Source organism: Pygoscelis adeliae, unplaced genomic scaffold (genome assembly GCF_000699105.1).
Source record: "Pygoscelis adeliae isolate BGI_AS28 unplaced genomic scaffold, ASM69910v1 Scaffold36, whole genome shotgun sequence".
NCBI classification, from domain to species: domain Eukaryota; kingdom Metazoa; phylum Chordata; class Aves; order Sphenisciformes; family Spheniscidae; genus Pygoscelis; species Pygoscelis adeliae.
The window spans coordinates 4,577,884-4,603,994 of NW_008824934.1; the positions used below are offsets into that span (position 1 = coordinate 4,577,884).

General features: G+C 37.5%; 2 protein-coding genes across 2 annotated transcripts; both read left to right on the forward strand.

Moving 5' to 3' along the window:
- The first annotated feature begins 4,240 nt into the window (after nt 1–4,240).
- Nucleotides 4,241–12,971, forward strand: LOC103918053 (arylacetamide deacetylase-like 4). Its single transcript, XM_009325292.1, has 4 exons — nt 4,241–4,411; nt 8,712–8,928; nt 10,447–10,510; nt 12,200–12,971. Exons 1-4 carry the CDS (start codon nt 4,241–4,243, stop codon nt 12,969–12,971), a joined length of 1,224 nt encoding a protein of 407 aa, XP_009323567.1.
- Nucleotides 12,972–18,425: 5,454 nt separating this feature from the next.
- Nucleotides 18,426–25,594, forward strand: LOC103918054 (arylacetamide deacetylase-like 4). The gene is made up of 4 exons (XM_009325293.1): nt 18,426–18,530; nt 22,864–23,080; nt 23,728–23,791; nt 24,817–25,594. The coding sequence occupies exons 1-4, from the start codon at nt 18,426–18,428 to the stop codon at nt 25,592–25,594; spliced, it is 1,164 nt and encodes a 387-aa protein (XP_009323568.1).
- The last annotated feature ends 517 nt before the right edge of the window (nt 25,595–26,111 follow it).

A 26,111-nucleotide genomic window follows, 5' to 3' on the forward strand; every position in this document is an offset into this window, starting at 1 on the left:
CTGTGTTACTAGGGTGTCAAGTAATACCATTTTTTTACATCAGTGCAAGGTTCTTGACCATGGACAATTTATCACAATCACAGATTAAAACTAAACCTCCTTTAAAAAAGGAAAACTTTTTGCCAAGCTGATCTGTTTCTTGTTACATGAAGTACTGCTGTCAGATTTGGATAAATCAAGAGCTAAATTTTTGTGCTTCTTGATTTCATTCTTCCCTTGAGTTCACATTTTCCATTTGAAATGTGTCCCAGTGGTTCTGCGATTTCACACTGTCCTTCTATATGCTATTAAGTATTTAGAGGCTGATACTGTTGCCTTGTAAGTGGAGTTTTGCCATGGACTAAGCTCAAAGGGACCAGGTTTCTGTTTAACTTCCAGCCTTGATAGAAAACAGTCTGTGTCCAGCCTTGTGCGAAAAGCTACATTTGGATGTCTTACTGCTTTCCCAGGGTCTCACAACAAATCAGTATCATGAATAAAGATATAACAAATGTCTTACTGAGTAATTCTAAATTCTAGATGACATCCCTTTCTAGATTCAATATGTGTAAAAATAATTGTCTTTGTAAGCAGAAGTACAGTGTTTTCAAAGTGCAGGTAGGTGCTACCTGGAATTCAGACAAAGGGATGCAACATCAAGAACGTGGTATTTCTTTCAATTGCTTAGTCATTTTAGTACATTAGATTTTGTCATTTGTACTCATTGCCCTTCTTTTTTCTCACCAATCTTTAATTAGAAGCCAAATCTTGTCTCAATCTGTTAGCCTGCTTTTTCATATTGGAAGAGAGAACAGTGAAAAAATACCACATGTAAACAGGAATGGAGTGACTACATTTTGTTAAACTGATTGACTCATCTTATGTTCTCTTTAGTACATTTACCTCACTTTTACGCCAGTCATTATTTACCATTCCTTCTGACTAATTCCTCAGTCCTGACAAAACTTCTAAGACACACAAGGAACTAGGGAGGCAGAAGAATTAAGTCCATAAGGCCCTCAACATTAGAGAAGCTGATTGTTTCAAGAGTCTGAACTGAAATCCTACTAAACCAACGTGATATGGATTTTGACAAAAACTGAACAGTAGGCTAATGCCTGTAATACACTTGCACTGAAAGCTTGTAAACTAACTTAGGAAAAAATCTCTAGATAAAATGTTCCCTGAATCCTTTCTAACAATGTTTTTTAAAAGAATTCATTACATGGAGCTGTAATTTCTTTTCAGAGCTAGTGGTTCACTAGTACGTACAGAGGTGAAATAATTCAAGTCCCTAGCTGTCATAAGCTTCTTCAAACTTGACAATTCTAGAAAGAAAGCCAAAAAGAGGAGGAATGTTAGGAAGAGAATGCTATTGTCAAAGGCAAACGTTTTTGGTTGGAAGGCTAGGATGGATCAGCCTCAGGTTTATGAATCGATGTGAGGGAATAAGATCACATTATAAATTGATGATGGGAAAATAAGATCTCTGGAGAGATTCAGCTGAGCTAAGAGAAGGTACAGAGGGATGCTGGGTTCTTCATCCAAACAGAACCCACAGCATTTTTGATGATGGTGTGAGCAAGGATAAGGTTTGGATTTTTAATAATTTATGTGGGTATTTCTAGAACTTTACTCTCTGTTACCAGAAAGCCAATTTGCTCATTCTTGCTGAATCACTGCCATTACCCCTACAAATTGGTATCACTAATCTTTTTAAGGGAAGAGCAGTTCCGGAGGAGGAGGACATTGGAGCAAGTGATACATGGGGTAAACAACACAGGGCTTCCAAAGACCAGCTGATCCTTTAACTCATTTATGGGGACTGCTGCCTTTTTAAAAGTTATTTTATCTTTCCTGATATGCACAATGGCACAGGGCAGTGAGGATCAGCTGATTCTTTGGAGGAAGAAAGATCCGTTATAACAGCAGCATGCATAAATCCAGATGTTTCCTAGAAGCTGACCTGTAAAATAATTAACAAAGATGCTTTTTCAGAACTCTCATCCCTGCCCTCCGATTCAACTTTGTCCAACACGATTTGATAAAAAAAAAATTCCACTAAACCAACCAACCAACTGACCCCAAAGTCCAAGAACCCCTCTTCACAGGACTCCTACCTCCTCTCCAGTCTCTCCTTAGGTGGTTGGTTGCTGGTCTGAAAGTCTTGATATCATGGGAAGAAAACCACGTATATTGGGAGCTCCTAAGTGATTTGGCAGAAGGTAATTGATATTTTGACAGTCAGCTTTTATGAGGGGAAATCTGGATATTCCATGATCTACTCAGATGATAATATCAGTGGGGTGTTTAAATCCACCACAAAGAGAATTAAAAATTAATAAAGAAGAAGTGTCTTTGAACTTCCACTTGTCATATTTAAAAGTATGTTTATATGGAGACATTCAGAACTTAAAACCTATTAATTTTAGGATGGATTAGTAAAACTCATTAAACCCCAGCTTAGATATTCCTTCTCAGAATATAAGAGTAGCCTTAATTTTTGCTTTAATTTATGTTGTTTTTTTTTAAAAAAAAACATTCCAGTTAGTGTACCCCCACAGGTCTGGATGGAGTAAGAAGTTGGGAGGGGCTCAGTTAAGCATCCTGCAGCTTACAGTGATGGAAGAGCAATTATCCCTCAGCTTAGTCAAATAATTTGAGTCAGTATTGGAAAGATGCATACTATGATCACAAGTTCCAGGCCTGCTGAGTTAAGCCGAGAGTTCCATGTTATAACTTACATGGATTTCATGATTTTCTTACCCTAACAACTTTTTATTTATTTATTTATTTATTTATTTAAATTTTAAACCACATAATTCAATCAGTTGTACTTGCTGACTTCCACTGAAGTTAACAATGAGACCTATTCTCTTAAGAATCCAGTCTGGTCACTCTTATGACTCCTGTTGTTTACTCTCATTCCACACAGCTAGATGCTTGTTTACCCTATTGACTAATTCACATTAAAGTTTCTCGCTCTTTCCTGTAATGCATATTTTGCATAAAAGATACATTTCATCTGCTTCTTTTAAGGGTATAAGGAAAGCTAGAAAGGACTCACCTTTTTTAGTCAAGATCCCACTTTCTGAGGGAATACCACTACAGGCTTGTTAGCCAAATGCAGAATCTTATGGCTCATAAAAAGGAGTATTTCTCTTCTATGACCACGATTACAAGCTTTTATAAGGGTTTTAAAATGGAATATCTGAGAGATTAGTGGGGATAAAGAAATATTTCAGAGTGTTCAGGGGATAAGCATAGGTTGTACTGATTATGTCAAGCTGAGCTGATGTTTGTTTGCTTTTCACTTTTACCCAAACAAGTTTTGTCCAGTCACATGGTGGACAGAAATGCATGGAGTTGCACCTGGCTACTCATCCTTCACTATCATCACCTCTATTGGTACAAGCATTTGGCTAGTCATATGGTCTAATCACAGCCTAAATTACAACAAAGGATAACGTAGAGTTGTCTTGGCAAAAAATAGCAAACTATGAATTGTAAAAACATCAAAATCCTTTCTTTGGAGTGAATCAGGATAGAGGGTTAGGGCCAAAGTTCTCCAAGACAAGGGGAAGTTTCCCTCTGATATCACTGGACCATCGGTGAGCCCAGAGACCCTTGCTGCACCCTCAGGTAAGGAGCTTCCAAATAACCGATAGCTCTATATTTATCTCTAAAAGCAAAATTTCTTTAGATGTACTTCAGAATGTCTGTTCTAACTGTTTTGGCCAGCTGTCTGCCTCAGCAATACAGCAGGGGAAAAAAATCAGCACTAAGCAAAAAGCCTTAGAATCATAACTCAGACCTATTCCAAGAGCAGAACCATTACAGTTCCTCAACACGGAGACTGGAGTTCAGCATTGCACAGTCTTCCATGGGTTCTTAAGCAGAGGTAGTATCTTCCATTACACTAACTAGTACACTTGCAAAAAATCACACATAGCTTTTCAGGCCCATAAAGCAGAATACAATTAAACCAGATAAAAAATAAAGTTCATTTGCAATTTTGGAATATACAAAATAATGACATTTCCTGGATGTGAGTCTTCTATGTATTAGCCTTGACCATGATAAATAAGTTGTAATAGCCGGATGTTTGTATGCTTCTAGCATCTGGCAGCCTTATCTGTAGGAGGAGGGCGGAGGAATTTTGGTATGCAAATTACTTCTCTGTGGAGTTAGTCTGGAGGATATAAATATTGACAGAAACATATCAAACAGTTCTCTAATAAATTATTCCCACCAAAGAAAAATGGAATCCTTTTATGCTCTGGCTTTAGTAACAGGAATTCTGGTTGCTTTTGTATTACTGGTTTTAATTGCAACTTATCATAATTCCTTCAAGGCAGAGATTCCTCCTGATGTTGACCAGCCATCAAAGCTCCGCTTATATCATTGCGTATATACTCTGATGGAAATTCTGGTGAGTTTATCTATGATATTGTGATTTTTGGGAAAGGAAAAACTTGAATAGAACTATGAAGATATGCATCTAAATATTGCAACTATGTGTAATGGGAACCACACAGTAACACAGATTTAAAGATAAAGGCCAAAGTTTGATTTGGTATTCTATTACTGTATATAAAAGCAGCCAGTATGAGGCGAGTTCTTTTAAATACTGAGATATGCATTCTTATGCCGCAATTGTAATTTGGTTGCCTTCTATAATGAAATGATTGGTCCTGTGGATGACAGGAGGGTTGTGGATATCATTTAACTGAATAATAATAACCATTCTGTATCTCAATGCACTTTGATATATTTAAGGTAATTTCCCAAATTTTGAACTATCTGCAGTAATTTTCTTACCCGTGATTCTGTTCTTATTTCCGCAGTGACCGAATTACTGTGTCTTAGTTAAATATCATAGAATCATGTATGTTGGAAAGCACCGCCAGAGGTCATCTAATCTAACCTCCTGGCCAAAGCAGGTTCAGCTAGACCTGTTATCACTTACTATTTAAGTACTTGTAAGCCAGACTCACTGTGCTGTGTGCTTTGCCATCAGAGAAAGAAACAGTTTTTACTCAAAAAGCTTTCAAAGAAGGCAACAGGAGTACATAAGAGCAGCCTAAGCCCTGTCAAGTCTGGCACATAACATGTCAAAAGAAAGCCTGCAGGAAAATCACAGAGTGGTTTCATTAATGTTTGTACGGAGCTCATCTCAAGTAAAGGTATTCTCTAATCCCCTAGTTATACACAATGAACGTAGTAACTAAGGCCCACATCCTGAAAGGTGATTTGGGGCACTATAATCTATTAAAGACTTATGTGGGTTGCTTGAACTTACATAGCAGCATTCACCAAATCCAGTCATTGTCCCTCATTCTCCAATGTCCTAGGCCCCATGTACCTTTCTGCATTGTCTGGCATGAAAGAAGAGTCTGCTGTCCTTATGTATCTCACACTGCTTTTCATGTTAAGCTATATATAAACTTAATATAATAATATGACCATAATAGAATAATATGACTGTATGTTATTAAGTTCTCTATGTTTCTATACTTGGTTGGATGAAAACATTCTTTCAGATGATTCTTTTTACCTGCTTTTACAGCTTCTAAGTGGCTGTTATGCAATAGTACCTATTCTATCTTAATTGATAATACATTCCAGAAATTTCAGCTTCCTTTTTCTGGATAGTTTTAAAGATGCATTTCACCATTTCCTATGCCTTGAATCTATTCTATACCTCATTTTCTTTCAAAAACCTTTAGACATCTGCTGGTACTTTTGGTGAATTTCTAGGTTTATGTTTATACTCACAGGAGTAGCCCTCATAGTGAGGACTTCACAGGTTTCTTATAAAGTGCATGATGCTTTGCGCATTGCACATGTGCAATAAACATATCCTGCTCACTGATGAATGCTGCTCTTGTGCCAGTGATGTGTCTGTTTGTACTGTATGTTGCAGTAAAGATCTCTTTTTTCTGCAATACAGGACAGTCTTTTCCTCTTTTCTTCCACCTTATTTTCGATATGTCTTAGAAAAGCTGCATCAACAATTATATGTGGATCTTCTACAGCATAGGTGTCATACATACGATGCTCCTGCTGCGTCTATTCACATACTCTGTCATAAAGAAATCAATGACAATCCCAAATGGAAGAGATAAGAGAAAGCCTCTTAGCTCACATCCTAGCTTTTGTTTTAATCTATTCATACAGATCTGCATTTAGACTAACTGTGCATATGGCACTGTGATATAAAGCTTTGATGATAATTATTTCGGCTGGCAAAGCATAACACTTCAAAGTGACTGACAGAAAGACTGTCTAATGTAGTCTTAAAGTCCATGAAGCTCAAATCGAGTGTTTTTTGTTAGTTGGTATGTGATTTCATAATTATTTTAAAAGTAAAAACCTGGTCCTCATATGATCTTCCACATAAAAAGCCAGTTTGTGCCAGAATTTAGGTGTTCCAGCAAATAGTTTTTCAAAGACCCTGTTTCACAAGAAAAGGTAGGCTGACATGCTGATCTGGGTCCTCTTTTTTTTACACATATACACATTTTAGAACCTAGCTTATATAATATGTTTCACCTACTAAGACTGATCACATCTGTTTAGGAATAGTCATAGCTTTTATTTTTTGAGTGTATTATTACTGGTTCTGAAGTATTTTGTAATTATTGATCAAGAAGTTTTTCAACAGAATACATACCAAATTCCCCATTCTCCTTCATGACGGTGTTCTCCCTGAATTTGAAGATGCCTCTGTGACGTCAGGAGCTCCTAAGATAAGGAAAGGAAAGAGGATATTTAGAATGAATGCTCTGATACCAAGTTTATTAGATATATTACCATCTGTCATCTGAAAGCTCTGTAAGAACTCGGGGACATTAGAAAGTACAGATGAGATTAAATAAACAGGGTATGGCAATTCTGCCAACTTCAACCATTCCAAAATCATAACTCTGACAAAAAGACTGACTTAAGAGTCATGAGAGTTTTTGAAAATTGCTGTTTGGGGAAGGTTATATTGACCCTGTGGTTTCTGCCACAATTGCTTTGGCTCTTATATTCATCTTCCCCTTTGCCATGACACCTAAAGATGTGCGTTTTCAAATGTAAGGCAAGAACTATATCTATCCATTTGTCTCTAGGAACTGGGACTTAAAATACCCCAAGCACTGCTGGCAGTTGTGGCACAGAGTGTTATGAAAAAACTCCAGATCATCTCTGGGTTCCCGTCTTAGTTTCTAAATGATTTTCTCTCTCTTCCATGGCTCATGGTGGTTTCTTTTATTACTCCTCACCCAACTTGTTTATGGCAGCCTGGTCTAGATTATTAGGAAGAAAGAATCTGTGTTGTTTGAGAAAGGCCTTGGTGAGGAACTGGGTGTTGCAACACACGAACTACGTGAGATTTGGCTTCATATGTACATGATAGCTGGGATCATGCGCCTAAGAAAGTTCTGCCTCTTTGTCTTACCCTGGCATTCTTTCACAGAAAAATTACTATTTAAGGCCAATATTTGAATTGTCTCTGAGACACAGAGCAGATCTAAATTAAAGGCCAGATACACAAGGTTGGAAAGAACAATTTACAAAAGCATAGCTGGCCATTAGTTTATAAGGCATTGATACAGCAGTGTACAGGGAGACTTCTGTTGCTCAGAAGAGAGCAATACAATTTGTAAATTGCTTGTGATGATTATCATCATTCCAGAAGAATGAATTATAATAGTCCATAAGGGCAATTAAGTCACCATTTAATGGGAAGGGAAATGTTGTCCCTAGCAGGAAATGCATCCATTACAACATGTGTGCAAAATAAAGGAGGATTCCAGTGTGATCTTCAGGCTATCTTAATTATCAGCAGTTGACTGGCCTTGGATAAGAAAATGTTCTGACACATTTAACAAACCTCCCCTGTCTTCAGAATATTAGTTTTCCCTGATTAGATGTAAGAAACTGACTGCAGAGCCATTTCATGAATACCTGTGAGATCCTGAGAAAGGCAACAGTTTCACTGATGGAGGAGGAGATAAGATTCAGAACCATTTCATCAGTTCTTCATTTAGGCCAGCAGACCTTCCTTATTGATTATAGGCACTAATGGTTTTCTTAAAGCTTGTTCTCACTGACCCTGTGGCATGGAGATGACCCAAGACCAGTAAGTTACCGAATCTTACACACAAATTGGCATGAGTCTTTTTCTCCCAGTATACTAAATGCTGTCATGCTAGGGACATTTTCATCTCACCTAACCTTAAATACTTTAACTGAGGCATCTGAAGTACACAGCCTCCCTTTATAATCAATGGAGATGAACAGCCATCTCCAGAGCATGATTTAACACACCTGAAATTGGAACCGTCCTCAAGAAATGCCTCTTTCTCTTCACTGATTAGAAAAGGAGCCTCTGGCCTCATGACTCCTAACTTCCATGCCTAAGCAAATGCCTCATGTTACTTGTGGTAAATCCAGATCACAGAAATTAGAAGGTACTCATACAATACATTTCATGGAACAAGTATTACAACATTCTTCCAGAAATAATGGTACCTCAAATCATGAAGACGTGTATTTCACAAGCTGGAATCACTGAAATCGCAAAGCCACTAGAGTTATTTGTGGTAATCCTATAAAGTAGCAAATAACCAATACAATTATCCTAAATATAGTATAGAGGAAGGTAGTTTGTGGCGTTTATAGAGTGGGAAGACTTGAATTCCCTATACTAATTTCTCATTTTTCCTGTTATATCTATCTAGGCAAAGAACTTAGAAAGTTTGGGTATCTTTGAGGAGCACATACTTATGAGATTGGTCGTTGATGGACTGCCAGCATGGAGGGATTCAAAGCTCTTCATAAAGGATCTGCATTTTGATGAGGTGCCAGTGAGGATTTACCTCCCAAGAGTACCATCTGCAAGCAAACGGAGAGGAGTCATCTTCTTCCATGGAGGATGCGGGATGTTCGGAAGCATCAGTAAGGAACTGAAAGAGAAAATATGATTATTTAGGATTGTTAACTATATATTTTTAAAAACTCTCCTGAACCTAAGAAGTGACTGAAGTTTAGTCTGGAAGATTGAAAGATAGAAAGCACTTAATGTTTATTTTTACATTTTAAACTAATCTGCCCTTATTTAGTATCTAAATTATTTTTTATAGGATATAGCACTCTTTATGGCATATATATTCCTTACAGTAAGTGGTGCTGCTAAAGAAATAAATTATTTTTTGTCTGAAAACCTGACAGAAGTCATTAACACCTGCATTCCTCCCTCTGAACTCTAACTGCAGCATGTTTACTGGGACTTCTATAAACAGTGTTCATGGCAATTCAAGTGGCCTATAGCAGCCGTTTTAAAACGTGTGTCCATGATGCATGTACTTTAGTTATGTTGTCTTTTTTTTCCAGTTTAATTTACTAGAAAAAGCAGATAATTGCAAACATGTAATTCAAAAAGTTCTAAAAGATACTGTTTCTATAGGCAGTAGACACGCACACATATAAATGGTGTTAGAATTCTGTAATTGAAAGAACTCATCATTGAGCAAATACGTGTAAACCAAATCTTCTAAATGCAGCAAATTCAGAATTAAGGTTGAAGGAAAACTCAATGTACCTTTAAATACATTAAAAGAGGCATATTTCTGCGCACAACCTTACCATGGAATAATTATACAATTAGGCAATTTACTATAACACAGTTTGGATGCCTTACATTTCTGCCTGAATTAGCCACACAGAAATATACTGATTTCACAGGGGGTATACCATCTGCACCCTTCATTCTTCAGAAAATAGTCAAATCTCTGCTTCAAATACAAAATTCATTTAGACCTAGCTATAATACTACAATTAGCATTTCCACAGCAAAATGATACGACATACCTAAGTCATTCTCAGACTCACAGTTACTTAAAACAATGTAGTAAGCTTTTACAAAGATCTCAAGCTATTCTATCCCTTACAACCACTCTAAGCAATTGTGCCTAATAATCATAGAATGGTTTGGGTTGGAAGGGATCTTAAAGATCATCTAGTCCATCCCCCCTGCCATAGACAGGGACATCTTTCACTGGATCGGGTTGCTCAAAGCCCCGTCCAACCTGACTTTGAACACTTCCAATGATGGGGCATCCTGTTTTGGGCAACCTGTTTCTATTGTCTCACCCCCTCATCATAAAAAATGTCTTCCTTCTAGCCAATCTAATTCTACCCTCTCTCAGTTTAAAACCACTGCCCCTTGTCTAGTAGTAATAATCATAATTCCTTATTTTCCTTACAGATCAACAATCTCCCTAAATGTATGAACTTTACAGTGTGTCCTGATGATCAAAACTCTAGATTATTTTTATCCTAGAGAAAATTTGGGTAGCTCACTAAATAGGCAAGGGGCCCACACTCCATCATGGCAATATGTCATAAAAAAATAAGGGACAATATTGCTTCAAGTATTCTAAGATATTAATTACATTAACCACATTTGTTCTTCAGGAAGTTATGAAAGAATATGCCGGTACATAGCCAGAAAATCTGATTCAGTGGTTGTGTCTGTCGGGTAAGTGAGCTCCACCCAACGTTACTCCCAGAATTAGACAGTTCCGCTGCTTTCCCCCCTACTTCCCCCACCCCCCTGAACAACGCCTATTCTGTACTTGCATTTCTTTGAATGTAAGAAAAGAAACTGAGCTCTAGTGTTGTCTACCCCTATGTTGTTGATATGTGTAAGCAAGCATGTGCCGTGAAATGACAACGAGAAATACCTGATACAGGTTTATAGTTACAAAAGTAACAGGTATGCCAGCTATTTTCAGAAGAACAAAGAGATCTGTTCGTTTTACATTGTTATCACCACAAAAATCATTGCCTTTGTTCGATAATGAGGGATTATAAGCTGTTTTCCCAATTTCAGGTTTTAGTATTTAGGGGGCTTTGGGGATGATTTTAAAGAGTAAACAATAAGTCTAAAATGTATTTTTTTTTTAAACTGCATGGACCACTGCTTCCTTTTAAAGATGTTTTGCTTATGGAAAATAGCTGATGGTATGAAGAAGCTTTAGTTTCCAACAAATTCTCCCATGAAAAAATTCTTTGCTAAAGAATTTTAGTAAGTTGGGAGGAATTGGTTTTGAGAATGAATTGCATATTCCATATCGCGTCCGAGTAAGTCACTATGCGTTTAAAAGTGACTCTGAAATAAGATATTGATATCCTTTTATTCCCTGATTATTAGGATGTTTACGTTATGAATCCATCGAATTAATTTCACAGAATAGTGAAAAAACAGAAAAGCAGAAGCAGTGTGCCTCAGCAAACAGTGAAGGGTTAAGAGAGAATGCCTGCACTGTTAACCTTTGGAGTATTTATCCTTTCCTTATTAAACTTATCTTCTCCAGAAAACCCTAAGACCATGAATACAGGGAATGAAGAACCATGGCTGTTAAAAATGTAGTCTCAAAGTAGTCTTATATGTCATTGGAATCAAATTACAACACTTTAATTTGACTAGGTATCTGACTGTTATGCCTGCCTTGCTTTTCATCACATGAAAGTAAGTTGTTAGTTAAAAATAAACAAAGGTATTGTTACTTTAACATCACTCCCCTGTAATGCACTTGTTCCAATTAATAAAATAAAGAACTGTCTACAGGAAGCTATTCTGTCACCACAGTACGTTAAATGTATGGTGGTTTAGAATATAATATATTATTAAATTATTCTTTTTATATTAAAATGTAATAATAATGTACAATACTGTACTAATATATAATAATACAATAATCAGTGTCCCCCGTATAAAAAGCTCAGGAGCCAGAACTTGGTTGGACCTTGTGGGTAAGCAGGATTGACTCATAGCTATACATACATGCAAGGTCAGTCCAAATGAGAGAATTGCAGACTTCCCTGCTGGCATGAACTTTGATTCCCAGGCAGGTACACTCAGATCAGGAATTGAGTAAATGTGTGGCTTTGTATAATGTGGGTGACCGGACCGCACTACTCAAGCCCTCATGCTCTTAAATTATGCTAGACTAAACCTCAATGATTAATGGTCTCTGTATTTTGACAGAAATGGGAGGGGAAGCTTCTGGTTTGCTTCAGTATGCAAAACTTTCAACTAAATAAATAATACTGGTTTTGGTGAGTTTTTGCAAATATATAATCCACGGATGCATTTAAGATGACACATTCAAGCAATTTACAAATATATGTATTTGTAGTAATTGCTGTCTTTTGTACATTTCAGGTACCATTTATCTCCTGAGCGTAAGTATCCAGCCCAAACTTTGGACTGTCTCACTGCTACTGTACACTTTTTAAAGACTGCAGAAAACTACGGGGTGGATCCTCATCGGATTATTGTTTGTGGGGATAGTGCGGGGGGCACTTTTACTGCTAGTGTTTGCCAAGAACTGGTAAATAGAAAAGATATCCCAAAGATACGTGCCCAGGTACTGATCTATCCATTTCTCCAAGCATTGAACTTTAATCTGCCGTCTCACCAGAAAAATGCTTTCATTGCCTTCTTGTCCCGGGAACGTACAGTCCATTTTATTCTGAAGTACTTGAAAAAGGATTGCTCTATGAAGGAAGCTATTTTGGCAGGTTCTCATGTTCCCGAGAGTATGAATCTGAAATATAAGAAATGGATATATCCCGATCTTATCCCAGAGATATTTAAACTGGGCTATAAACCACCGTTACCCACCTCACTTTTACCTCAAGTCCATGAAGAAACAAAAGAACTGTTTGAGACAAGACTTTCCCCGCTGTTAGCAGAAGATGCTGTTGTTTGCCACCTACCTGATGCTTGTATAATTACCTGTGAGCATGATGTGCTCAGAGATGATGGACTGTTGTACAAGAAACGGTTAGAGGACAACAACGTAAAAGTGACCTGGCACCACATGGAAGAAGGCTTCCACTGTGCACTGGGATTTTTTGGTTATGGTATTTTCTCTTTTCCATCATCAAATAAAATGGTGAACCACACTGTAAACTTCATAAAAGGCTATTAAAATGTTTTCTTGAATACAGTGACCTGGTATGCAGACAGAGTGTATTTCAATTAACTATTTACTAGCTATTTGTACATTAGAATCTATGCAACAAATAGGAAGTTAAGATTAGCATGGTCTGCTGAATTCTGATTTTCAATTGCTATTACTTGGGAACATGATGTATTTTTCATCTTCTTTTTTCTTTTTTAAACCCGATAATTGGTATGCTTGTTTTGCTGTTCTCTTCTTATGCTGTAAGAATTTTTGTTCTCTTCTTAGGTCAAAGAATAAAAACTCACCATAGCAAGAAACATTTTAAAGCATGCAATATATGAGTAATCAGCAATGTGCATATGCATATCCACATAATACACACAAAATCAGCATGACAGCACAGATAAAATGCCCTCCCAATGCCTCAGGAGACTGAAGATACTTCTGAGATGAGTAGTAATCATCATCAGACTGTGTGTATAGGCAACTAGTAGCTTTGGACTTGGTTGTAAAATCTAAAGGAGGGAATTGGGTGTACTTACAAATCTGATTTTAAAGGGAAATGGCTGACACAGCAGGGAGGTACAGAAATACGAGCTGTACGAGATGGCTACCTGTAAGGATCAGAGACTGGCAACACAGATGCAGTGAGGGAGAACTGCACAAACATAACTGAATATCCTCTAAACTATATTCTATAAAGTTCCTTTCTGAGAAGCATTTGGTTGTATTCAGGGAGGACAGACACATAGTGTTTTTTGCCTTCTTGTGTTCAGATAAAAAAATCAGCTTGTTTACTTGGAATTTGGGGAGAAAGTATGTAAACAGCATGGAAGCTGGAAAAATAATTTCTGTGAATATCTGAAACACAAAGGAAAAAAAAAATCTCAGCTCAATTGTTACATTGCTTATTAGGACAGATCCACCTCTGCTAAACACAGATGCCAAGCTAATTGCCATTGCATGTCAAAATAGCTAGCCACGCAATGCCTAGGAATTGTGAAATATTTCATCGTTATGCAACCACCTTGCACTTGTAATACCTATGCACACACAAGTGTGGAAAGAGGTTAGCACGTATCTTCATTCTCTGTCAGCCAAACTGTGAGTAGAAAGAAAATGGTGGGTTAAATTCTTTCGTTGTCACCACATTAATTAAACATAGTGACAAGTTAGCAGTTACAAATCTCTGGAGCCACAAGTTGTTACTTGTGAATTCTTGTTCTCCAGTCCCTCTCAGCAAAATGAAATTATGTTTCTTCAGGCTCTGTGACACAACAGATACTGTGTTTCATTTTTCCTATTGCAGCTTATTGGCAATTTACTCTTCAAGAAAAGAAATTCTTCCAGAAGTAAATAACATGATGAAGTTCCAAATGTTCCACTGTTTGAGGATTACAGGATTTGCCTTGGTTACGCAACCTGATGTGAAATTGGGGATTCATTTTGGTTTCTGACCTCAAGATGAAGGTTGGCTTACCAGCTTACATGTTGGTAGTTGAGGCTAGGCCAGCAGAGTCGGTATCTGCTGTAAAAGCTATGCAAAAAGCTGGTTAACATTTGAGCAGTTAATCCATGTCTGTTCTGCCACGGCCGTACTGTTAGCTGTACATGAGCAAGCTGGCTTAAAGTCAGTTTGGGTATGACTTCATGAACTTCAGTCAAACCTGTGAGAGTCATTAGGCTTATCTTTATTTAGGATCATTTTTATTCATGTACCGCTCTTTGCATCTTCTATACCAGGCTTTTCTTTTGATGATTATTTGTAGGTACAGAGATGGTTGGAAATGCCAGAACTAAGGGTGTCCATACAATTCCACTTTGTATGTTTTAAGTTATGAGATGATCACGTATGATCACATACTATTTTACACACATCTCAGTCAGTGCAGCATGTATCACACTCCTTGTCAGTTCAGCAATCCAATACTTGTTTTCTTTTCATTATTCAGTCTCTGGACTTATGACTCATTTATGGGCCAATGTCCAAACTCTACACTGATCTACTCCTGAGATTATTCCATGGTCCTTTATCTGTAGGTCTTAATTTACTACAAATATTAATAAATTTATCTTTATAATATTTAATCCAAAATATTAGCTCTCTTGAACACATGCATTTTAATCCGTATTGAGGGTTATAACCATGGTAGTGCAGATGGATAAGTAGAGAACAGCAAGTGCTGAAACAATATATTCCTTTTTTAGTAGCGAGTCCTGTATTTTCTAAAATTTAGATCTAATTGCCTCCACAGAAATTCCTGTCCTCTAATTTATTTTAATTAATTACACATCTGCTACGTATCTTGCATTGCTAAGATAGAATGTTTGTTCACTTGAAGACACTTCATAGTTTCCAAAGTGTGGAATTAGTTTTCAAAATTATCACTCATTTAAAGATTTTTCTTTCTTCTAGGGAAAGATACAAAATAATTTTTACTAGCCTCTTTACACAGACACTTCCTGACAGCATGTTCATCCCACTGTCTGCACGTTCATTGAGCTACAGTCAAGTACTTAAAACACAATCAAGCACAAACTTGCAGTGCACCTACAGAATTACGCACACCAACGTCTTTCCACAACGAATTATGCATACAGAGAAAAAATTATAGACAGAAAATTCTGCACACACAGAGAAGTTATCACACAAAACAAGCCGTTAACAGATCTTGTCAGTGCTTTGCATACAAGCTTACAGCTAATGGCAGTCAGAGTATGTTGGTGAGGACTTGACTAGGCTAGCTTAGTTTTCAAGTTCAGACTTCAAGCACCAGATGGCTCTCACGCTCTGCAAAACTCAAAAGGAGCTGCTTGGGTCAAGCAGCCACCTCCTCTCGGGAACGTTTCCCAGTACAGGCATCCATTCACACTCGGTGTGTCCGAGTCTAAGCAGGTGAGTACCCAGTTGCCACCTAATCAGCACCATGATTCAGCGACAGGCAGAGAGTTCTTGGGACCGCCTGAAGACTACCTTGCAACTGGCTCAGTCTCTGCCTCCCCTAGCATGTGCAGCTACACAACAGAGAAAAAGCTTAAGGATGCCAGCCCAGTATTGACAAGAGTTCAGGCACTGACATTTAGCTCTGCACTGGAAATCAGTAAGAAAAGGAGTTCCTGGTGTAGGAGAAAATGGGATTTTGCCCTCAGAGACCAATTCCTCTGGTCTATCCTACATGAGCAAGAGATAAGGTTAAAAATCAGAAGCCAGAGAGAGCATACATTTGAAAGATTATTTAGGCAATGGTTCTCCATCCTGGGACTCAAGCAAGCTTGTAAATTGCTGAGTCTATGCTTATAAAACATTATTACTCTGTGTACCTGCAATGCATTAGTTCAGGAACCAACTAGCTTGTTTCTTCTAGAGCCGATACCAGATTCCAGCACATCCAGTCTTTGTGTGGAGCCTCTGGGGTTCGTGGGGGTGCTGTGATGTCTGGACCTAGTTAACATGCCCAGAAGAGTCCAAGACCTACCAGCTGTTGGCAAACTGGCTACCATAAGGACTAGCACCAAAAAGATTTAGAAAACAAATGAACAACAGCTGGTAAGAACCTTAATACAAAGGATCAGTCACAAGTGTCAGAAGACTACTTAGATCCCCAGAGGGGCCAAATCTGATAAGTATATTTAGACCACACCTAACTCATTGGGACAGCAGAGTTAGGCACAAAGATGACTAATTATTTTCACTATTAAATGCTAAAGAAGGGAGCTGCAACCATGTTTTGTGTAACAGTATTTCCTAATGATCTACCCAGCTATAAGAAAGCTGAACCCTATATGCACCTCTGTCCTGATGGGTTTGAATTCACCACTTCCATTTCCCAAGAGAGTGTCCCAACCACCTGACAATGTGCCTTTCACCAACATCCCCTGTCGAGCTGGGCAACTGTATCAAGTGCCACATGGAAGAATAAACAAAAAGGAACCTGATTATACTTAGCACGTAAACAACCTTCTGGCAAGGGAGGGAGGGGAAACGGGGACATTGGGAAATGAAAGTCTGCAAAGAGTTGTTGGATAAAATGAAGAAACAGTTTGGGCAGGGGAGCAGAACACGGAATCAGCTTCTTCTCAGAGAGCGTATCACCAGCCTCAAAAATGAAGTTCCTTCCTGTTTATTCTAAACAGTTAATAAACAGGAGAAAATAAGTCAGGAATCAAGTCTGAGGTCTTCTTTCCTATGCAGGTTATGGATTATGCATTCTAAAGCTCTGGGGTTCTCTGCATTTAGTTTCATTTTAATATACATCTCAAAGTCAGCTCATCCCTTGTACTCTTTTTTTTTATTATTATTTAAGGAAAAAATTTACACACTCATTTTACCCATACTGCTATTTTTCAGAGTGAGAATCTGTTGCCTTCACAGTTTGAGCAGACTGGTAAAAAGACACTGTTCTCAAAGGTGACATCATATGAGCTGAAAAAGCTTTGCTTTACAGATTTTTCTGTTTCAGGTTAAATCTGTCCACTAATAATTTGTGTACTGAAAAATATGTTAGTTCCAGAGGAAGGCACAGATCCTAAAGCTCACCGCAGAGTATACAGAAAAGAATGGGCTGCTGATGTCTAGTCATTGCTACTAGCACTGAAACCATGAAGTCCAAGTCTAGTTTTCATCAGCTGGAATTGTATTTCTACCTGGAATGACACCTGTAAGTAATATATTCATGAGAAGACAGAGACTGCAGTACTGTAAGGCTCAACCAAGAGGCCGTTAAAAACCAAACACAAAACAAACAAACGTAACAGTTGGTACAGGTTTTCACCTGCTGTAGAAAAGATGTCAAGGAGGATCAAGCAAGATGCAAAGCACTGACACTTCGGGCTGCAGCTGCTTCTGGTTCCATTAGACTCAAAGATGCAATGGCATAGCAGTGTACAAAATCAGTCATCAAACGTGATGAAATACGTTTGCGATACTGAAACTTTGATTTCACTAAAAGTCTGAAGAAGTAAGGTGTGAAGGCACAATAAATCAAGAAACTGAGCAGCTCTGAAGATGATTACTAAGAAATCCTGTTCCACAGGAACTCACAGGAACTCAGAAATAATACAGACTTGACTGTATTCAAGAAATAGGGAGAGACATAACAAGTTTTTGTCTTCTCGTAACACTGATGCTACAAATGATATATCAAGCACTGGTTCTATGGTGATGGGCACAGACTCAAAACATGTTAGCTGCAATAATGAAAAACTGCTTACGCAAGCCTCTCCCATGACTAATTGTTACTGTCTGTTTAATTGTATGGTTTGATTGTCACATGTTTTCATCTTCCTATTGGCATTTTTAAAAGCTGGATGATGGGATATGAAGAGAATTGCTAATCCTGCGCCTTTATCTTGAGAAATACTTCAACAGTCAGAGGGGGAAGGAAGCCACAGTTGGTTCTTCCACTTGGCTCCTAACAGTATAGTGAGATGGAACTCCTCCTAGCAATTTTTCTTGCTGTTTTGACTGTCTTTGTGGCAATGGCATTCTATTATGAACACCCCAAGGCAGAAATCCCTCATGGATTTAGGCAGCGCCAAAAGCTTTACATTTTTCATTACATCCTGAACTTTGGGTTTGGTCTGGTAAGTGCAACTTGATTAAAGCTGGAGTTTTTAATTTACTTTCTGACAGAGGGGTAATGGATTGGTGAGGTTTTTAGAGTCAATGTTTAAATATATTGCAAATATGCAACTGGATTAATTTGGTGATGTGAGCACCACTGCAGATACTTTCAGCTCAGCTGGGTGTAATAGATACTACTGCTTGCTATGCAGCACCAAAGGTAACAACATGGGAAAAATAAAATTCTGCAGACTGTAATTTCCATTTTTTTCTGATGGGCTATGTTTTAGCTTTTTAATTCTGTTGCCTCAATGCAGTGCTGGAAGATGTAAGCAGCTTACTGCACTGTGTATGTGGAACTTCTGCTCTGTATAACACAGTGCTTATTTAGAGAATGAGCAACTAAATGATGTCCGTGATCTCAGTTCTCTTCTACAACTGTATCACTCTGCTTCCAAGCCATCTGAAAGACAGCTGCCACATTCATCATCTTTTGCTTTTCAATATGTCTATATGACTTTCTTTTTTGAGATAGTATACATAACATTAAAGCTGTCTTTCTGTGTCATTGTTTTTGGCACATTTTTGATCCTCCTTTGGTTTTCATCCTTGCTTCTCTTCAAAACTAAAATGGGACTTTCACTTGTCTTTCTGTTTCATCAGTTATCCTTTCCTGAATTAATTGTTGCCTCTGTCATTTTAAAAACACTTCTTCTGTGATACCTACATCAAGCTTCTTTTCTTTTAGTTGTTTAAATTGTGAAAAAAACCTTCAGGTTATTTGGCTTGTGCATTACATTTCACTTCAATTCCATGTTCTAATGGTACTATTTCTTCCTCCCTTTCCCTGCTACATTGCTTATTAAGTTTTGTTTGAAGTCAGCCAGTAAGCTCCTAAGAATATGACTCATCATAACTCTTGAGAAGTGCCCCACCCAGGCCTGAACACTGCTACAATAGTAAAGCAATGCAATGAAATAGGATAGTAATAGAAGCAAAATTAAATTTTCTTACATCTACTATACAATGTGTGGTCTTCCACATTTTCAAAACACTATACGAATACTCTTTATCCATCAGACAAAGTTTTATCTTTGTGTAACTCATATGGGAAAAGCTAAACTGCAGAATTTAGAAACTTACTGGTGATTAATGCAGTTTTTAACTTCTGATCTTATCATTTTGTATACTTTCTGCTGGCCAGTGAGAGGCCAAGCAAAAGCACTGTATCACATCACCTCAAAGGAGCAGAAAGATAAGAATATTAACATATGGTTATACAAAAGTTTAAATGCAAGTAAAGTCCGGGTCACGTAGCAACTCTTGGTATTGCTGTTAGGCCAATTACTTACGCCAAAGTAGCCAAATCCTTTCAAGGGATGACAGCCCATGATGTCAAAACTGCAGGGAAAATCAAAGTTTACTAGCCTATCCAGTCTGCAGCTGGGACAAAAGATGCATGTGAAGTCACTGGAGACAAACCAGTTTGAAGTAGTTGTGCCCAATCTAATAGATTTTATGAAGAAATGTCTGCATTCACCTATGAGGATATACTTAAATAAAACCAGCTACATCTTAATGTTAATAAAACTTCTTCACTGAAAAATCTATTAACTCATCCTTTCTTTTTTCATCTAATATTCAGTCTATAAGAAGAAAAATTGACATATCAGTAAAGCTAAACAATAGCCAGGGGACTTACAACTGATCCTGTCTGGGAAACGGAGGGGCTGATTAAATTATGCTACTTACTGTGTCAATAGTTTGTAAGCATCTTGTACCCCATTTATTCTAGTAATGATTTAGGTAGAAGGGCTAGCACAAAGTGCAATTCACATGAGTTCTGGGGCGTACGTGGTAGGCCTTTGTACCTGTGTAAAGAGGACAAAGGACCCTAACACCACGGATAGCACAGCTCTGTCGCATCCCTCCCACAGACATTATGACTATGTGCATGTTGCTGCAGGCCCTAGTCCTTTGCCGGAACATGTATCTGGACTCCCACTTCTAAGCTAACACAGCTCTTACACAGCTTTTCTCCTGGTGCATGGAAATCTCCATGCCAGTGGGATCAGTTTTTCAGTATTTCACTGTGAATGCCAGACACTGTTGCCCTTAGTGTGACTGCAGAGGTTGAGCTAGACAACGCTTCAAATGAGGTCGCAGTTCTCTAGTCCCATACTCCAACTGTCTTATGCTACCTGCAAGTCTTTATTAATTTTCAAGCTGTCACGTCAGCTATAGTGTTAGAAGATCCTTAATGAACATATAACCAAACTCTCCAATTACTGGTTTACAAATTATACTAATAAGAAGTCACACTTATTTACAAATGTCAAAATGTCGGTCATGTTTGACTGACTTGGTTAATCACCAGCAAAAGAGCAAGCTTTATGAACATGAAGATCCTGAAAGTGGGATTTCTGGTAATAAAGAAACCAGTGATACATAGTCTAGCTATACTCTACGTACACATAGCCCAGTCTTGCAGCTGTCATGCAAGTGATCACTTTTTTCCAGAAACTGTAGGCCAAAAACCAATACCTCACTTTGAGGGAGCATATATACTAAAAAATGGACTTGAATCAGAAAACAAAGCAAAAATGCAAATTCTGCTGGTTCTTGTAGAACTTCTATTCACAGGAACTGTACAATTTAAAACAATACAATTTAAAACAACACCACAAGCTTAAAATTTCATTTGCATATTAACAGAAAGAACTATGAAGATTATGCGTGATGATACCAGTTACGGATGTCTGCCATAACTGTACATTTTTGCAGTAATCCACAGAAGATACTCACATCTAACAGTGAAGCGACTAAGAACAATAAAAATAAATGCCAATCTCTATGAAAGTTGACCCGTGAAGCTACTGCAGGATTAACAAAAATGAGATGTCAGCCTGCCAACACTAAACACAGCGGTTGATAAGGACTCCTATTTTTTGTCAGTATTTCCAAGACAAAGATGATCTGTATATTATATATAAACAACATAGCTAATAACAGGTTTAACCTTTACTGTTACAAAAGTATTAGTGTGAGGAAAGAAAATACCAGAGGGAATTGGAGGATTAAAGAAACAAAATTATTTTCCCATGGACATCATACAGGAGTTCTGTAGAAAGAATCAGTATGAGACTAAAACTTGGCCACAAGATGACCCTTCTTGCATACGGGATCAGCTCCTCAAATGGCCTAAAATGGGATACCTACATCAAATTTAACAGGACCATATTATTGAGCTACAGGAGGTCTGTGAAATGTGAGGTGACAGCCACAAGACTTATTGTGGGTTTTTAAGATACATGCAGCGTATACCTTTGTATATGCATGAATAACGGCAACACAGCAAATTAAATTACTCATTACAGAAGTGTACTGCTGAAGAAGAAAAGCACAAAATTTAATCCAATATAGTGAAAATATAGTGATACTGCCTCATATTTTTCATCTTGAGCAGGAATAGCCTAGAGCAGACAACTGAAACAGCTTAAAGCCATCCAGATGCAATGAAGTAGACTAGCTGAGAGTGACATAAGAATCTTCAGCCTGAGTGTTTAAGTAAGAATCACTGAGCTGTGAGAAGATCAAGCTAAGGTTCAAAGCTATTCTTGTGCAGGAGGCCAGCTGTGGTAGATGGCACAGATTTTTTTTTCTGCAAGTTAAAAAGTAGCGTGAGTTTGGGAAACTAAAGTATTAGCCACATTTCTTCATCCAAAGCTGAAGTCTAAAATGCTGTAACTACTCTCTCCTTATTTTGTTCAGACACATGGCTACTTAAACACCTGACAAGTTGAAGTATTTGACACCTTCTTTTATCTACTATTAACAGTTTGATTTTTTTCCTACTGATAAAAACTAAGCCAGGATTTCACCACTGAAGAATGAAATAATTTGAAAAACACCATGATCTCATCTAACATTTCTGATATAATGTAGAAATTACCACCAAAGCTAACCCTATGTTCTGCTAGATAGTACCAGTAACATTTTTGCCAGAGATGTAAGGTGGTATTAATGAGCCAAGTTACTGCACTTCTGTGAAAGCAACTCTCAGGCTGGCTTTCCCACAGGCTCAAAGGCCTTGCTTTTGGAGAAGCATGGACACAAGGCAGCTACAGAAGATAAGTCCATCCATTCCTGCCAAATCTGCTGCTCTTTGAATTTCAAATTTTGGTAGGTATGACATTACAATGAAGATGTGTCCAAACCATCATCATCATAACCGGCCACTTCATTGTGTCATCAGGAGACAAATTGACCATGGAATTTTAAATTTTTCACGATCAATCTCCAGGTAAGATGGAAATTTGCACTAATTTGTAGTTTCTTTCCCTTTATTAACAGGCAAAATTTTTGGAAAAAGTAGGTATCACCTCAGAGGTCCATTTCCTCAGGACTTTAATGGATGGAATACCACCATTAAAAGATCAACATCTTTTTATCAAGGACTTAAGGTTTGAAAAGGTTAAAGTAAGACTTTACCAGCCAAAAATATCAACCACTGGCCAAAGAAGAGGAATCCTTTATTTTCATGGAGGAGTTGGACAGTTTGGAAGCATTCGTAAGTAATATATATAATATGAGCTATAACTACAAATACTATGTAGTTTCTGATCTGACATGGTATTTCTTAAATGACAAGAAGAGTTAGTAGGTTAAGCATTATGAATAACAAAATTAATTTCAGGACAGCAGAATAATTTTGTTTACGTGCATCATGTTAAATTGTGTTTATACAGGTCGAGTATCTAGGACTTTTATTATTTGATCATTTATAATACCTGTTTTCTTCCTTCATGCTTATGAGAAAAGTTGAAAATCTCATTAGAATTTTATTTCTTATTTTAAAGAACCCAATTTGTGTTCACATGTGTGTGCAAGCTTGTGTGTGTGTATACTGCTGTGTGTCTTTACAGTGGCAAAACAAGGAAAAAATACGTTTTGGCATTTGAAATGGAAGGGCATAAGAGATTAGATGGTGGCTCATGCACAAGAAAAAAATCTTGTGCTAGATTTCTCACTGGCAAGAAGATTCCCACAGACGTAATGAAATTGTGAGCAATGTAATAATAAAAGATTAGACCATGCCACAATAAGAGAATTACAGTGCAGCATTAATCACAGAATAGAGATAGAAATTTCAGAATATTTTCATTCAACTTATTTTTAAAGCAAGTTACAATTCCATTGAAATATTTTGTTTTACAGGGGCCTATGAAAGAACATGCCGCTATTTGGCTAAAAAAAGCAATTCAGTGATTGTGTCTGTTGGGTAAGTGGAGTCAATCCAGACACAAGATATGATAGCCATTTGTGCCTCCTTCTAGGTTTGTAAGTCTTTAATGCATAGTCACTGCAAGCCAAGTTCCTTGTAAAGTGCATACAGTACTTATATTTAATGATCACATGCGTTTCACCAGCACTAATCACTCTTAGGAAGAATTAGTCAACTAATTCCCACTTGTTTATTTCCAAGTAAAATCCATTATAATAATTTATAATTTGTAGTCACCACTAAGAGGTGAGGATGTTTTTTTTCCCTAAAGCCATATCCAAACCACCTTAAGTTGAAAGCCAACACTGTGTTTGAAGTGTAACTGTTTCTGTTAAAAGCACAGCTGCCCAGACTACTAAATACTCATTTTAGCAGTAGTTCTGAAAAATTGGGGGGATATCCACATTTAAATTGCAATCAACTTGAGATGAACATTTAAAATATTTTTCTGATGAGCTGTAATGCATTTTTAAAAGAATCGATTTTTAAAAGTTCAGGAAAAGAGTTGACATCTTGGAAATTGATTAAAATTGCACTCATTACTATTTACATCCTAAAATACTTGAAGAACCACTAACTTGTATTGATTCCGTTTATAAAGAATTCAGCTTATAGAAAACCACTGAAAACTTTTCATATTTTCACTATCAATTTTCTATACTCATATTCTCTAACAATTTGTTGGGAAATGTTCACTTCAATTTCTAACTAGAATTGCTGATAACTGATTCGTACATACCTGCCTTGCCACCTAATTCTACAATAACTCAGCACGTGCCTTCAGTCACCTAAAAGACAGGTAAAGAAGTATTTCACAAAGGTAGAATAGTGTACTGACTCCCCCAAACATTAACAATAGTAGCAAATAATACATCAAAAGCAATAATTACGATCAATTCTATTGCTGTAATTATAAACTCAGAGTATTTTCCTATCTTCAGAATGGAATACATGAATGAAAAGATGACAACGGGATCATTCACTAGATATGGCTATGTTAAAACACTTCCACTCCTATTTAGGTATCGCTTAGCTCCTGAGCATCCATTTCCAACCCAGTTTGAGGATTGTCTCACTGCCACCATACACTTTATGAGGACTGCACAAGATTATGGAGTAGACCCTTCTCGCATTATCATCTGTGGAGACAGTAGTGGAGGTACACTCACTGCTGCTGTTGCCCAAGCACTGGTGAACAGAAGAGATCTCCAAAAGCTGAGAGCACAGATCCTCATATATCCTTTTCTCCAGTGTGTGGACTTTAATTTGCCTTCTTATCAGCAGAATGAGGGAGTCCCCATTTTGTTAAAGAAACGAACCCTTGCTCTTGGTTTGAAGTATCTTAATAAAGACTTGTCAGTCATGGAAGCAATATTTAAAGGTTCTCATATTCCAGAAGATTTGCAACTGAAATATCAGAAATGGGTGAGTCCTGACTACATCCCTCATGAGTTTAAAACAAGAGGCTACAAACCAATTGCAATAAATCCATTCTCAGAAGAGCTCTATACACTGTTCAAGCTTGTGTTTGACCCTGTTTTTTCACCACTGCTAGCTGAAGACAGTGTTATTGCTCAACTTCCTGAGGCTTTCATTTTGACCTGTGAATTTGATGTCCTTAGAGATGATGGACTGCTGTACAAGAAACGATTAGAGGATCATGGTATAAAAGTGACCTGGTGCCATCTGCAAGAGGGATTCCATGGAATAGTATTCTTAACTCTTTGTAGTGGGGCGTCAACATTCCAATCTGGAAAAAAAGGCCTGGAAAAGATAGTAAATTTTCTAAGATTGATGTAAAATTCCATTTCTTGCTTTCCATTCCTGATTCCAATCTTTCATTGCTCGCAAAGATTTTTAAAGAAACACCCTCAATTTTCCTTTTCTTAAATCATCATCTTAAATTTCTGCATTGTACCTGTCTTCTTTTTACCCAATAAATTGATTTGGTGATGGCTTTTCCTTCATTTTCTCTTATGATAGGCAAAATAAGGTGAACTTACCTTTCTTTCCTCTACCACCTCTTCAGAGTTTTCTCCTGTACCCATAAAAGGTCTGGTCCCGATGGCAAGTGTTTTGCAATACAGTTTGGCTCAATAAAGTTCTGGCAGCATTAATACACAAACCACGATTTGAGTACACCTTGGGGCAGGTAACGGGGCATGAATCTACAGGTTAAGTGTATAATGAGCACAGTCAATGATTTATCAAAGCCCATATCTGGTGAAAGCTGAATTTGAGGCAAGCTTAAAGAGAACTGAATATAGCAGAAAAGATTTCAGCATTAGACATAAAAGAAAGAAGTGGAAGGAAAGGA